Here is a 15,772-nt window from a genome sequence, read left to right as displayed (position 1 = left end):
GAAGGTTGGAGAGTCACCCCACACGTGGATACCCCCAGAACCAGGATACTTACACAAGAGAAGCCGGGTGTATAGGTGGAAGTGACGCTGGAAACCACCATAGACCACAATGGAGGACTTCAGTAAACATGCTGCTGGCGAAGGAGGTGAAAGAGTCCAGTGGAATCCAAGGATGGATTCGGGAGAGGAGTACCTGCAAGCAGAGGGGATAGAGTCTATTCCACTCAGGAGTGACCAGGAAGCATGGAAGACCAATGACAGAAGATGCAGGAGAGTTGACAGTGACCTTGTCACTACAGCTGTGAGGACAAGCGACGCAGAAGATGCGGTGTTGGGACCAGCAAGGTCCAAGGGACCCAACAACTTCCTATGGTGCGGGCGCACCATGGACTTAAATAAGCCCTGCTAGCGCCCTGCACCGTTACAGCTCTGCTCATGCCTCTTTGGACAGCTGATGTTTTTACTTTTAGAGGACTTGTCTTCTTACTACCTATGTGTTTCTTTTAATTAATGTAGTCTCATACTGTTTTAATTTTACCTTCATTGCTGCTATTTTGCCTCTTTGCACATTTTGCTTGTTGTTGTGCCTCAGGGCTGCCCCGTTCCGCCGCCGCTCACGTGCCGATTGTGCGGAGGGCGGACCCTTAGCTTTTAGTCACTTGCTGCACTAACTTCCGGGGCAGACGCGGTCTAGTCGTCCGCCGGATATTTATTACTTAAACTTCCTATGGTGCGGGCGCGCAGCGGACGCCCGCAGCAGGCGCACCTATGGCAAGCCCGTCTGACCCCCGTCCGTGCCTGGACTGCGCCTAGTGCCCAAAACCCTGGTCCTTTGCCCCCACAAACTATTAGATACTCTATCAGAGAGTTATACTCCTTTGATAAAACAAAGGAAAACTGCTGTGTGTTAGGTCCTGGGGTTAGTACTGTTAGCTGCGCATGCGGTTTTGTACTCCCACAATCGCAAAAGATTTCTGCCTTGCAATCTTCCCAGATTTCAGAGAACTATGTCCCCCATGATAGATCCATGCTTTATGGTGGTCTTGTTACTGCTAGATCACTGGTAAAGCATAGATATGAAGTTGCTCATACTATAGAAATCCTGGGATTGGATATTCCATTTATAACAGAAACTTGGGCCGATGCTGCGTCAGATCCCGATTTCATCACTGCTACCTCTGCGGGTTTCAGAGTGATCAGAGTGGACAGGTCATTAAAACGAGGTGGTGGAATAGCCATTATTTTTAGAGAACACTTCTTAGTCACCTACTGTGTCTACTCCTTTTTATGAGGCTCTCCAATTTACTTTTGCACTTAGCTCCAAACTGACCTTCAAGTGCATTCTACTGTATCGACCCCCAGGCACAAGAAGTGCTTCTTTAACTAATCTTGACACTCTGCTTGAACCAATCTTCTCAAATAAGAACTTTACCATTCTTGGAGACTTTAACTTCCATCTGGAAGATTTAGATAACAGAGAGACGGTGGTGCTTTCAGATGCCCTAGGAGCGCTAGGACTAATCCAACTGATACAGTCACTCACCCATGTGTCCGGTCACACGTTGGATGGTGTTTTTTCCTCAGCCCACGGACTTACAGTGAAAGAAATCCTCCCTCTGCTATGGTCTGACCACTCACTTATTAAGTTTAGTCTTCCATGCATTATGGTCGGACAGGCAAGCACTATCAAGCCACCTGTCTCTACCTTTAAAGCATGGAATAAAGTGGATAAATTAACTCTTCACACCCATCTGGTGTCCTCAATTTCAGGGCCATGTGGATTCTGCCGTCACCAATTATACCAATTGGATTTCTGAGGCAGTTAACGCTTCGGTACCCACAAAAATATTAACCGGAAACAGAACGACTCCATCTGCCCCCTGGTTTTCTGAATCACTTTGGAAGGAAAAACAGAATTGTCGCCGAATGGAATGGCGCTGGTGAAAAACTATGGTGAGTCGGAAAAACAAGCTTACAAGACAGCCTTACTGGATTATAAAAAACTTCTCATACTAGAAAAGAAAAATTATTTTACCCAACAGATTGAGTTAGCTAATAATTCTCCTAAGGAATTATTTTCGGTTATCAATAAACTTGCTACGCCCAATAACACAGGAAGGAGGGTTAATCAAAAATTTTGTAACAACATTGCAGCAACTTTCAAATCCAAGGTTCTGGATATTTTCAAAGTCTTTAAAGATGGCTTTGGCCCTTGTTTTTTACCTCAAATGTGTGGCACAGACCTTAACAATTGTATTTTGTTCAATTTTTTCCTGGTCTCTGCAGAAGAAGTAGGAAAGCATATTAATGAAGCTAGGTCAGGATCTCCTTGGGACCCATGCCCACTGGCACTTCTCAAAGGATTAGTAGATCTGGTCCCTGGGCTTGCGGAAATGTTTAACCTGATGTTCGACTCTGGTACCTTTCCCACTAGTTGGAAGGAAACATCCATCCTGCCTTTATTAAAAAAGCCTTCTTTAGATGCCACCAACCCCATCAACTATCGACCTATTGCTAGATTACCAATGCCAGCTAAGATAGTGGACAAAATTATGAACATTCAACTGTCTCAATTTATCAATGAGAATAGCCTGCTGGATCATTCCCAGTTTGGTTTTCATAAGGAACACATTATGGAAACAGGGTTTATTAAAGCGACCAAAGAGATCAGAGCGGTGATGGATGGAGGAGGCACAGCTGCTCTTGTGCTCCTCGATCTGTCTGCCGCTTTTGATACGGTTGATCACACCCTTTTGCAAAATCGGTTGGAGAAGCTGGGAGTGGGTGAAGTGGCCCTGGCACTGCTGTCCTCCTTTTTAAAGGATCGGAAATCTACGATGTCTATTGACGGTTTCAACTCGGCTTCTTATGTTTTGCCTTGCGGCGTCCCTCAGGGCAGTTCATTGAGCCCCTCTTTGTTTAACATCTATGTCTCCGAACTGGCCCCATTGATCCGGGATTTCGGATTTAGTTTGACGTCATACGTCATGACACCCAGATTGTGGTAGCTGCATGCAAACATCAAAACTCCCCCTTTCAGAAGTTTCAAAGCTGCACGAGCAATATTAATAAATGGATGACCACATTGCCTCAAACTTAATTCCGATAAAAAGGAAGTCTTGATTTTTGGCAACTTGCAGCCTACCTGGAGCAATATGTGGTGGCCGGCGGAGATGGGCATTCCACCCAAACCAGCGGCGAAAGTAAAAAAATCTGGGTGTACTGATTGACAATAGATTAACACTCTGTCAACAGACTAATGCCGTTGTCTCTGCATCATATTTTCTTATAAAGAAAATAAGGAAGATATTTCCGTATATTCCGGTGAATTCCAGGAAAACAGTAGTCACTTCTCTTATTCAATCTAATCTAGACTACTGTAATAGGCTATACCTGAATGCCCAGAAGCAGTGCCTAAAGAAGCTCCAGATGATTAAAAATTCTGCTGCACGCTTATTGCTCAATATTCCCAGGCACATACCGGTTTCTAACGAAATGCGTAAATTGCACTGGCTCCCGGTGCTTCAGCGCATCAAATTCAAGGCACTGTGTTCTGTCTACAAAGCCTTGAATCATACAGGCCCCTCTTTTCTTCAGAATCTCTTTGCATGGTACCAACTGACCAGACATCTTCGGTCGAAGGGGGCAAGATTGCTGTTGGTGCCTAGAATTCGTACTGCACATTGGGGTGGCCGCAGTTTTCATTACGGTACATCTAAACTCTGGAACTCTCTTCCACTGGAACTTAGGAATGCCAGCTCTTTACTGGCTTTAGAAAAAAATTAAAAACGTGGCTTTTCCAGTGTTAGGTGTAGAGCTTGCTGTTTGGAGTCCCCAGCGCCAAGACACCTGTGGGTATTTGTGCGCTTTTATAAATCTCATTAACATTAACAAGTGCAGGAGAGTCAGAGCAGGCCCGATGAAGCAGGGGAGCCCACTGAAGCCAAAGAAGACCATCAAGAGGACCCACAGGCCAAAGACACAGGAGTCGCAAGAGGACCTCTAGTAGCTCATCAAAGATACAGGCCTACGGTGAAACAGATACGATGAGGACAAAGACCTTAGTAAGAAGCGATGCTGGAGGCTGGAGCTTCTTGTGGCCTAAAAATCTCTAGATGAGAGAATCAACAAGCCTTGGCAATGGGAGGTCAACACAGTGCACAGGGGTGCTGTTCCAGCTGATCCAACAAGGGATACGGGCTTCTAACTTGCTAAGAAGACAGTGCAGACCTTGAGGGGGTTGCAGAACCCCCACCTTTGTTGCTGAGATTTTTGGAGTCCATCGAACCTCAGGAGCAGCAGACTGATCAGCTTTGTTGCGGTGCCTGCAGATGCAGGGGAATGACTCCTTCACCTCAAGGGAGAATACTTCAGGTGTATTTGATGCCCACAGGCCCTGGAGAAGAACCAGGATGAAGCACATGCATAGACGACGCAGAAGACTTGCAGGACGATGAGACCAGGAGCAGCAGGAGTCTTCCTTGATGTTGTCTTGGTTCCAGGTGAAATCCAGTGAAGTCCAAGGTGCCCAGGTGGTTGAGGTTGAAGTGGTTTCAGATCTGGATCTTGTCCCATGATGAATCTGGAGAGATGCCCACAGGTAAGCCCTTAAGTACCCTAGGAAAAAGGTTTGGACAATTCAGGGATCCCTCCCAGATGAGGCGCTGGACAGAGGGGAGGATTCTCCCATGTCCTTTGTCTAGTTTCACACCAGGGCAGGAGCCAACAGCTCCCTGAATTGGTTTGAACTGGAGTATGCAAGTAGGGCACCAAATGTGCCCTTCAAAGCAGTCTGGTGGTGCTGGCAAGTGCCCCACCCCCAGCCCAATACACTAAATCCTGTCTGGGAGGTGATCACACCTCCCTGTGAAAGGAAATATATTGTTCTACCTTCCCCTGCTCAAGCTCAGCTCAGCAGCAGCAGGACGGAATCGTGCCTGTGGTTGGCAGCAGCACTAGCTTGTTGTTAAACCCTGAAAGTGTAGGATTCTGACATGATCAGTTTTGGTGCAGCCAATATATAGTTGGACATCTCGTAATTGACTTGATGTCCACTATATGTATTACATGGGTGACCACACTTATAAAGCCTGGTGAATCAAATCTGGGGCTTGTAGGGGATGTCCTGCTCATGCAGGGCACCCTCACACTTATAACCTAGTAACCTGCCTTCAGAATTGAAAGGACTGCCTTAGGAGGCGACTTATAGGTTTTAATAATAATAATATCTTATAGGTTTTAAGTGCAGTGACCTCAGATATAGGGAAACTTATATGTTGTAAGTGGTGGTAGCACCAACTCAAACAGGCTGCAATGGCAGACCTTTAGTCACAGTTTGAGTGGTCTCTCATGTGTGGCACAATACATGCTGCAGCCCATGGGAGAGCCCTGGTATACCTATGCCCTGGGTACCTTAGTACTAATATACCAGGGACTTAGAAGGGTACACCAGTAGCCAATTGGGAAGGTACCAAAGTACTTACTATAGTCAAATTTAGGGAGAGAGCACAATTACTGGGGTCCTGATTAGAAGGGTCCCATTCAGACTAGTCATTAAAACAGCATAACGCCAGCAAAAAGTGGGGTAACCCTGAAAGCAGATCCTACTTTCCTACACCAATTGTATTTTAAAAAAAAGATTGCTTTATTTAAAAGGAATCACAGACATGGTGGTCTTTGGACCCCAGCATGCCACCATTCTTGTGATGGAAAGAAATCTTTGTGGGTCACATTGGCAGCCTCCCTCATTAATATCCATGAGGTAGGTCATGTTCTGACCCAGTACGATTCAGATTTTTAAGAACCCACCTATTAGTACACAGGCTGGTTTTAAATATCTTTAATGGTCGCAAAATTACTGGTCACAAATTGCAAGCAGTATTTTGCGACCAGTAAATAGTACATATAACCCCCTGATTCTGCAGGAAGGCCTCAGATGTAGTCCCTATGATCAATGCCGTTAACTTTAAGTGAGACAGTAACCATTATCTAGAATGATGCTTGTCAGAGTGTTGCCTTATTCTGTCAGGGATGATTCGGCCTCGAGAGACTCCCCGGAGATCCACCACATCAAAACAAGTTAGATTACCTAGAAAACAGCGGGAAGCTGTAGAACGGAGGCATGCAGACACGAAATATTGAAAGACAAACTAAACTCATGAGATCAGCATTTCCATTAATTTGTTTTAGGTCCACCGAGTACAAATGATCTAAATCTTGCAAGGGTTACTTTAGCAAAACTTCAGGGCTTCATTTACAAGGCCCCTTTTCCACCAGAGCATCACATTTTGGCGATGCTCTGGTGGCGCTGTGTCCTGCTCCATGTTTATGAGCCAGCCTTGTAAATATTGTTCCTTTTGATGCAGTTTTCTGCACTAAAGGGGCATGCAATGGGTGTTGCTGTAGGTGTTCCCCTTTTTGACACTGCCCCAGATTCAAAAGGAATCCTAAATCTGAGGCAGCTTCAAAAACTTAAGCCTTCCAGGGGCGGTGTAAGGGTGGCACAACGAGCAGAAATACTTTTATTCTCCTAATTTTTCGCTCTTTCTATGTGTGCTGCAGAACAAAACCCCTTTAATGATTGTTTTTGTGCCGGAAGGTGGACTTTCCTGCACAACAACAATCATCAACCATGGTGCAAGGGTGTCTACGTTGGCGCACGGCTGCTGTTTGTGCATTGGTGCTGGGGTGAGTACAGCAATGTGCCATATTCTTGTATGTACAGCACATTTCTGCACTTAGACAATGACGCAGCTCAGAGCAGCAAAATTGCTTACGGCACCGCACTGCACCATTGTCTTGTAAATATGCCCCTCAGTTTTTAGTGGTATACATTGTACATTTTGTGCTACTGTTACTTCACCAAGATTGTGCACAAAAGGTCAATGTAATAAAGTGGTGCCCTAGTCCCCCATGCACATATAAGAATTACACAGACACTGGAACATGCTTAATGGAACTGGCCCAGGGCACTAGCGCCTGGCCTCATTTATTACCAGGATCACATGTCCTGTGACGCCTGTGTTGGATGGATTCAGTAGCGGCTCGTGGAGGGAGTGCTTCGGGGTGGGGCAGGTGAGGGGCAGGGTTGGGGGTTGGAGGTAGTAAACTCCGGCTCACGGCCGACCGGAGTAATGTAAATAAATAAATATATAAAACGGATTTCATTGCATGCGCTGAAACGCCAAATGGCAATGCAGCGCCCGCAATGTTATTCGTTTTATTTATTTATTAATTTACATTACTCCGGTTGGCAGTGAGTCAGAGTTTACTATCCCTCCCCTGCCCCACTGCCCTGCAGCGCTCCCTTCATGAGCCGCTACTGGATGGATGGATGTGGGGTGGAGTGTAAACCAGCCCTCGGGGAGTGGCTGGCACCACAAACACTAGAACAGTGACCAGCCGGTCACTACAGCCATTACAAGACATCCTTTCTTCTAAGATTTTGGTAAGGCTTTGTAACATTTTACTGGCAGTGGGGAGGTAGCTAAATATTCTTTAGGGGGAGGGAGCCTGATCTTAGCTGACTGATTCTTAAATGCTCTCCTGTAATTGCTTGTTTATATTCCCTGCAGTGGATTTTCTGTTTTGACATCACAGACAGCGCCTTTGAAAAGGATGTGGAATGTGCTTTACATATATTTGCCATAATTATTTTAGCATTTAACTAGCTATTTTGAATTCATAGGCTAGTAATTTATAGCAGTAAAAGGATACCACACATTTTTAAATTTCTATAATTTTTGCTGTTTCAAAAATGTACTGCAACCGTCTGCTTGTTACTCTGTATCCTGGGACACTGAATTCTAGTCCATGGGGCAGTTTAGGCCATGAGACTCAAATACCTTTTTTTCTTATCCTTTGTCTCACTTTACCCCCATTCTCTGGTTGATTGTGACCTGTTTGTTTATGATTCAGTAAACACGATAACGTGACCAATAACAGTATAATTCCGTAAGCTTTCTTTAGTATGTGGTGAGCTGACGGTAATGGGTAGTAACCTATCTGTAAACAAACCCGTTCTTTTCTCTTCCTTTAACCTTCTCTGTTCCATGGATATAAGACGTTTAAGCAGTGAATGAAACACCTTTATTGTTATGCAGATATATATTAGACACCTGGAGGAAGGCATGTCCGAACTTGGGGCCTTTTTATGATGTCAGTGAGTCCTACACCTATAGCTCGTCAGTAGTAGACCCACCGACCTCGGCCCCTGCGGTCCTTCCTCCACATTACGATGAGGCGGGCGGAGGCATCTGGCGGAGGAACCATCCGCTCTGCTTCTGACGGGCTCAAGGAGCCCGTTGGGGCATCAGAGAGTTAGTAATCCCTACAATGAGGGCGGTGCCTGCTCATGCACCGCCGTAGGGATTACAATGTCCCTTTCCACCTGCCCTTTCATGGTGGTTCTTGTGCCATGAAAAGGCAGGTGGAAAGGGACTTTGGGTCCCCTTCCCCTCTGGCACTACGTTATGGGGATTAAACATTCTTGTACCATGTGGCAGGCCATGCATCGTGCCTACCACATAGTGCAGGGATGTTTCTAATGTGTTTGTTTTCTATTGGGGTGTGTACTGCAGCACACGCTGCAATAGAAAATATACACATTGCAACCCTAGTGAAGTCGGTCTCATTGTAATCCGGGCAGCGGGACCGCCAACTTCTAGTCGGGCAGTCCTGCTTCTGCCACGGTGCTGGTCAGACGAGAGTCCAACTGGCATCGCAATCAGGCCCTTGGTCCACAAGAGCAGTATACATGCCAGATGTTTAGGATGACCAATGACTGTAAAATAATCTTATTTGGCTATCCTGATAATACAAAAACAACAGTTGATGGACAGAATGCAGAATACTGTCATACATTCACCCCAGTACAGAGATCTGGGCCTTAATCCATCGTTTTTTTGCTCACCATGCCGTTCCAGTTTGAACCCAGCCATATGCAAATCAGTCTTGACCATGTGCCTCATGGGAGCAGTCCAGCCTGAACTGCCAAGCCAGGTCCTCCCTGGACTGGAAACAAGCATCCTAGGACCGGTTTCGGGGTTTCACCCCTCTTCAGCCAGGATAGCTTGATTCCAGTGGCATGGAGAGCATGGGACCCACGTCTGGGCATACCCTTCCTACTCGGGATGACAAATGCAAAAACAACAGTTGATGGACAGAATGCAGAACAATATCATACATTCACCCCAGTACAGAGATCTGGGCCTAAATCCATCGTTTTTTTGCTCACCATGCCGTTCCAGTTTGAACCCAGCCATATGCAAATCAGTCTTGACCCTGTGCCTCATGGGAACAGTCCAGCCCATAGTGGGCAAAAGAACGATGGGGCAGATTTACAAGCCCCTTGCGCCACTTTTGCGTCACTTTTCTCATGTTAAAAGTGACGCAAAATTGGCTCAAGGGGCTTGTAAATCTGCCCCGATGGATTTAACCCAGATCTCTTGACTGGGGGAGAATGTTTGCATTGTCAGCATTCCGTCCATCATTTGTTTGCTGTAACACTTTTCGCCCTAAGTGGAATGGGTATGCCCAAACGTAGGTCCCTTGCTCACTGTGCCACTGGATTCAAGCTGGCCTGGCTGAAGAAGGGTGACATACCCTGAAACCGGTCCCAGGATGCTTGTTTCCGATCCAGGGAGGACCTGGCCTGGCAGTTCGGTCTGGACTGTTCCCATGGGGCACAGGGTCAAGACTGATTTGCAAATGGCTGGGTCCAAACTGGGGTGGCGTAGTGGGCAAAAGAACGATGGATTTAACCCAGATCTCTTGACTGGGGGAGAATGTTTGCATTGTCAGCATTCCGTCCATCATTATTTTGCTGGAATACTTATCCTGAAAATACAGCATGGATTCGGCCATTGTGGACCAGCACTGGATACCACATACTACAGTGCAGTGTCAAGGTCCTTCATATTATCTACCTTACATTGTGAAATAAATGTTTTTCTCTATATTCCGATGCGTAATTTGCATCTTTGCATTTAATCTATAATATTGTTTAGCCAGATGAATCGATCAGTCAGCAGGAAGTCTAAAGTGTTTGCATATAAGATATCAGGATGTTTTAGGTTATATTATAGTTCACCAGTTTTCTATTACTTTTACTATACATCGCGTTTAAGAGAGCGGAAGTGAAACACTAAAAGATGCAGATTTTGTTTCCACAGGTGCAATCTCCCTCCTTTGTCTAGAGACTACAGTAAGGACGTTGGAGCCAAGACACAACTGGTCACAGCTAACCCAAGTATAATCAAAAACAGGTAAATGGAATTAAACATTATGCTTCTATGCAAATCTGTATGAAGGTTAATCATGAGGGGAAGGTGGCTTTATTAATGGTACCTTATGTGCATAGTATAAAAGGATACAGGCAGATTCAATGTACCCTGTCCCTTGTACCTCCTTCCCATTTTTCAATCAAAGGAAATAGTTTATGTTCAAGAGGTGCTCCAATGAAGCCTGATCAAGGCTGGACCTATGAGTTGCTTATACATGCTACTATTTTAAGATGTGCGCAGCGGAATCTAGAACGCTCCACTGTCCAATGGTCTGTAGCCTGCCTTAAGCGGGTGCATAGATTTGAAGATGTATAGATGTTCTGAGGCCTAGAAGAAGTGTGAGTGCTCTGATGAGTGGTGAGCTCTGTTTCTCTCCTTTGACCCTAACAGGTGAAGATGATGATGCCCTCTACGAGGCCGAAGGTATCCACTGCTACTTTCATTAGACATGGTGCTCTTCTGGAAATCTGCAAGTCTGCCGGTTTATTAATCTTAGCATTCATGCTATGGAAGCGCTATGAAGCTGACTGTAATGTAATGCAATACTATTCACGACCTTTTGGGGAAGAAGCGCTGCAACGAGAGTATACACTCATCACTTCTGTATTTTAGGCCTTTTGAGTCAGCACTTGGTGACATACTGAGTGACGTGTTTCACTCAATGAAGGTGGATATCATGAAGAGGAGACTACAGGCCTTTGTAGCTCTTGCATTCCGCGCCCCTCCCCCCGCCCTTCAAAGAGCAGCCTCTTGGCCCAAAGCATCTGCACATCTGTGGAGAGGCATTCCTGAATTAACTTTTAGGGAACCTTCACTAAATTTTGCAGAACACCCCATAAACGTGTGGTAAGCCACTAAGCCTAAAAATGAGTGACACAGTCTCAGATTTCTGCTTCGGGCTGTCAGCAGTTGGAAACTAGTTTCTTCCACATCTTTGAGATCAGACAAAGCTGACAGTTATCTTTTTCGATTTAGTATTCAAACACTGGCGATAGTATATTGTGCAATGCATCTGGAAGAGTGTACTGTGACACCACCAGAGTGTTCTTTTTGGATGTTAATTTATATATCTTATTGGATAGTTGGCCGGCCTCCTTTTCCCTGGAGTGCAGCGTGCCATTGGCGCCGGAGTCTGCAATGGCCATGTTCAAGAGGTATTCTATGTTTCCTTCTTTCTAAAATGTGTGCAGAGTGCAGCACACATAGAAAAGGCAAAATCAAGGATTTCGCCCCGTGTGCCATTCTAACGCCTGCTCTTGCATTGCGTTCATTTACAGATTTACACCTCCTTGTAAATCAGGGGCAGGGTCGAAAAGCTAGGGGTGTTGCAGTGGAATGCCCACAGTTTAGCATCGCGTGCGCTAAATAATACGCGACACTCACGGAGCTGTTTAAATCCGTCTTTATTCCTTAACTACTTGCTCCGAGTGCCTGCGCACTTGCGTCGCCCCCTCCCGTCATCTTCCTGCCATGCCTGACCCAGAAGTCCAGGACTCGGTCAGGCATGGCGACGCGACACACAGCAAGACCTATTGCATGCCCCTTTCACGCAGTTACCTGCGTGAAAGAGTAGCATATTTACAAAGCGGGTTTAAGCCACAAAAAGTGGCTTAACCCCACTTTGTAAATATGGTGCATGGCATACCGCCACCGGAGCATCAAGTAAAGTGACACTCTAGTGGCGCTACGGACTTTTACATATGGACCTTAATTTTCCAATTTCAGCGAGCGGATGCCTTCCTTATTGTCTCCCCCAAATGCAAACCTGCAATGATGTATTCCAAGAGCCAGGCATTAGCTGTGAAAGTTGCTGTTTTTTTCTCATACCATCACCTTCAACCACAAAACAAACAGCAGAAATGTCATATGAACTGCAGCTGGGAGGGCAGGCCAATCTCACCACACGCAATCAGAGTGCGCACGCACTTTACACTGGGCCACAGTGCTAAAGTGCGCAGAGGCCAAAAACAACTAATATTAGGTCACATGAAAAGGCAAAAAGTTTAGGGGTGAACCTGCCAAAAGGGCCAGTCCAACATGGGACAATAACAATCTGGCAATGAGTTTGCCATCACACAAAAAAGTAAATTGAGGTATTATGAAATTTGAACATAAGTCCTAGTTGTGGTTTATTTTATTTCGTAGTGCTCTCAGACCTTTAAAAAACTTGCTAAATTATATTACTTGAAAAGAAGAAAAGGTACTTGAAGACAAACTTAATAACCTCGAGTTGAGATGTACGAAATGCAGTTGATATGTCAGACGCTAATGTTTAAGCCAAGAAAGTATACCTCTCTATCTGTCTGTCCTATCCCCTTCCTTTCCTTCATTTCTAACTTTTCTGTCCTTTCCTCCTTACATTTCCTTCTCTATCAAAATCTAACCAGCAAGAGGGTAACCACATATACAGCATTGTAGTAACAATCTATGCCAGAGGTGGCTAACCCTGCAACATTATGTGTGACTGTATACAGTATATAAAAATAATAATAATAAAATAAAAAAAAGAAATGTTGTATTTCGACATCTGTTTAAATAATATTTGTCATTTTAACACTTAATACCACGTTTCTGACTTTTCTAAATATTGGTGCAGGTACTACTAATAAACATTTTAATGGTCCTCAATTTACCTGCCTCAGAAGGATGAAAGGCTGAGCCTGTCTTGCGGAAATCAAACTTTTAATCTGACAATAACCAGTGGTGGCCAACATGGCTTGCAGGTGGGGGGGGCGGGCGTTGGATGTCATGGGGTCGTGCAGGGGGTAGGGGGTATTGCGATTGCGAGATGGAGTGAGAATAATTTTTTTTTTTACAGGAAAAAAATAGATCTTTCCTTGCCTTTGGGACCCGCTTCTCTGCTTCTGCTCTCCTGCCTCCGACTTCAGGAACAGGAAGCAGGCAGCCAGGCGTCCTCCCCTAATCCAATCCCAACTCTGCAATGCAGCGTTGTGATTGGTCTGAGTGCCCAGGGGCTGGAGGGGTGGGCATGTTCTCCATGCAGGCTGTAATGCAGGCTGCATGGAAAATGGGGAAAGTGTGCATGACTGGTTATATGTTATATATGTGTGTGTGTGTGTGTGTGTGTGTGAGTGTGTCTGTGTGTGTGTGTGTGTGTATATATACAAGTGTGTTGGGAATTCTGGAGGGAAAACTCCTCCTTCATGGTTTCAAAGGATTTCATCTCTCTGTCTAACATATCCCTTCTGTACCTATAGTGTCCCATTTCCTAAAACCGGACTAATTCCATGCCTCCTGAAGCACAGCAATATTTCAGGAGGAATCTCTGCAGTAATTCCCCCTTCTAATGTAATACATATCAGGACCTGCCTCCACACCCACAGAACTTCTACCGTGAGTTGTGGAAGATCTCCCACTATATTCTCTAACCTCCATCGCCTGTCTAACAATACACAGTTGTCTGATGCTGTGGAGAGATGGCCTAGTCCGCTACCACCAACTGCGATGCTCAGTAATATGTTCTCAACTCCAGAAATGCAGTACCCCTTTAGTGTGACTCCTATAGAGTGTGGTCAATTCTATTTTACCCAGACCTCTATTCCAGAGTGATGAACAAAGTGCTGTGTTCACAGTTTTGAGGAACTACTCCGCTACAAGTTATAGAATTTGTGGATCATTTTGCACAATGTATAAAATGTATAGGTTAGGAAATAGTTTTATACAAAACAGCCTGGCCTAGTAAGGGATAATGTTAACCTTCTCTAGTGGGTCACTTTCATCTGAAATCGCCTCAGAACAAACTCCAGTTTATTTTCAGCACACGTGGTGAAGTCATTAGTAAAATAGACGCCCAACTATAGACTTACCTGGTTACTTGTAGCTTGCAATACCAGGTAGAGGGGGGCCCCTCTTAGTATGCAGTTTATTTTAATCACTGAGTATCGACCGAACACTTTGCATATTTAACAACTTCCGAATCCAGTAATCATTTGCAATCACATATAATTAGAAAGTATCCACATATAGAGAGATCCTGTTATTGCATTCTCTATCCCCCTAATTCCACTAGCTAGCACATCATTGCTCACCAAGCATGACATTGGTTCAAGCACTAGTACAAAGAGCAGTTGGGACAAGTGAAAGCCTTGTCATAGCCTGCGAACGAAGCGGAAAGGGGGGAAGTGGCAGCATGCCGTTAACCTTCACCCTTGCATTTGAGGTAATATACAGGAGTCTCATCCACGAGAGGAACTTTGAGCATAGTCCTATATACTGAATCTAAAACCTTTTGGGCATCAAGTGGTAAAAAAAACATTCTGGTCTCTAATTTAGCATATTTAAAAAAAACACAACAATCTACACAGGCACAGTCTTGTTGACCAATAAGGTATACATTTAGACTAATTTGGATGCATGAGTCCATTTTACATTGCCATCCTATATAATAGGTTGGCTAGGACCTTTGCAAAAATGTTAATCTCAGGATATTGTGGTGATATGGTCTATACATGGTGCATTTCTCAGAAGCTTTCCTGAATTTATACATTAGTATTTTGTGGCCGTTCATGGCCACACTTAAGTCTGCTGGCACACACCCCATCAATCTAGCCTCTTCAAACATACACGAGATATGTGCCGCCATTTCCATTTTACTAGACCAACCTACACATTTTAACAGGTAACAGGTCTCAGGGCCTTTCCTCCCTTAAATTGACTTATTGCAGTTCTACTTCTTCACCGTCACATCCACTTTTACTGTCTTCTGCACTCATTTGTAGAACTTGTACCTGCAAAAAAAGGATCTTTGCAATGTGAAATACCTGCCCATAACTCCCTACACTTAATATATGTATACATATAAGCTACTCAAAATTTAGTGTCTTTCAGCCTAAGTTTCAGGAATTAGAACATTTACAGAACTAGACTATTTACTACTGTATGTTAGGGATAATTAACTGATTACTGTGCATTGTGGTCCTATTTATTTCTATAATGCCGCTATATCTTAGGAGTTGTAAAGTTAACTTTAAGAATAGGAAGAGAAATACCATACAAGAGAAAGAATGTATGGAAACTGGTGACGATTTTGGGGAAGACAGCCACAATCAGGTTTGGAAATGTTGGGTCTTTAACAAAGGAATAAGGAAATAACTCTTATCTACCTATTAAAATTGCTCCTGATTGGCCAAAATCTTTTAAAATGTAATTTCTAGTTAGTTCAACCACTCCTGCTAGTTGACAGATGCAAGAACTTTGTTTTGCTACTACTTTGACTCATAATAAATTTCGGAAATATCGTGGAATTTCGTAGTCTTACATTGGGTTTTTCTTTAGGCACAGTTTCCAAATATTTCCACAAGTGGTATTACTATTAAATAGTCTGCTGCTGCCAAGGTCCATGGTTATACGTCAAGTCTGGGAATCAAGTCCCTGTTGTGGGAGCACGTTGGATAATCGCACTGTGTATTATGTGTCTGTTTCGAATGCTTGTTTCTACAACAGTATCTTTCAAAATGTGGGCTATATTT

The 15,772-nt window shown here is 44.5% G+C and overlaps 1 protein-coding gene across 1 annotated transcript in view; it reads left to right on the top strand.

Moving 5' to 3' along the window:
• The window catches only part of ST8SIA1 (ST8 alpha-N-acetyl-neuraminide alpha-2,8-sialyltransferase 1), a 551,780-nt gene that overhangs the window by 415,338 nt on the left and 120,670 nt on the right, over nt 1-15,772 (top strand). The window contains exon 4 of the mRNA XM_085652735.1: nt 10,173-10,265. Within this exon, the coding sequence (XP_085508861.1) occupies nt 10,173-10,265 (93 nt within the window). The remainder of the gene's footprint in view (nt 1-10,172; nt 10,266-15,772) is intronic.

Source organism: Triturus cristatus, chromosome 4_1, assembly GCF_964204655.1.
Source record: "Triturus cristatus chromosome 4_1, aTriCri1.1, whole genome shotgun sequence".
In the NCBI taxonomy this organism is placed as follows: Eukaryota; Metazoa; Chordata; class Amphibia; order Caudata; family Salamandridae; genus Triturus; species Triturus cristatus.
The sequence above is the reverse complement of the archived record's forward strand: the minus strand, read 5'-3'. Positions and strand labels throughout refer to the sequence as shown.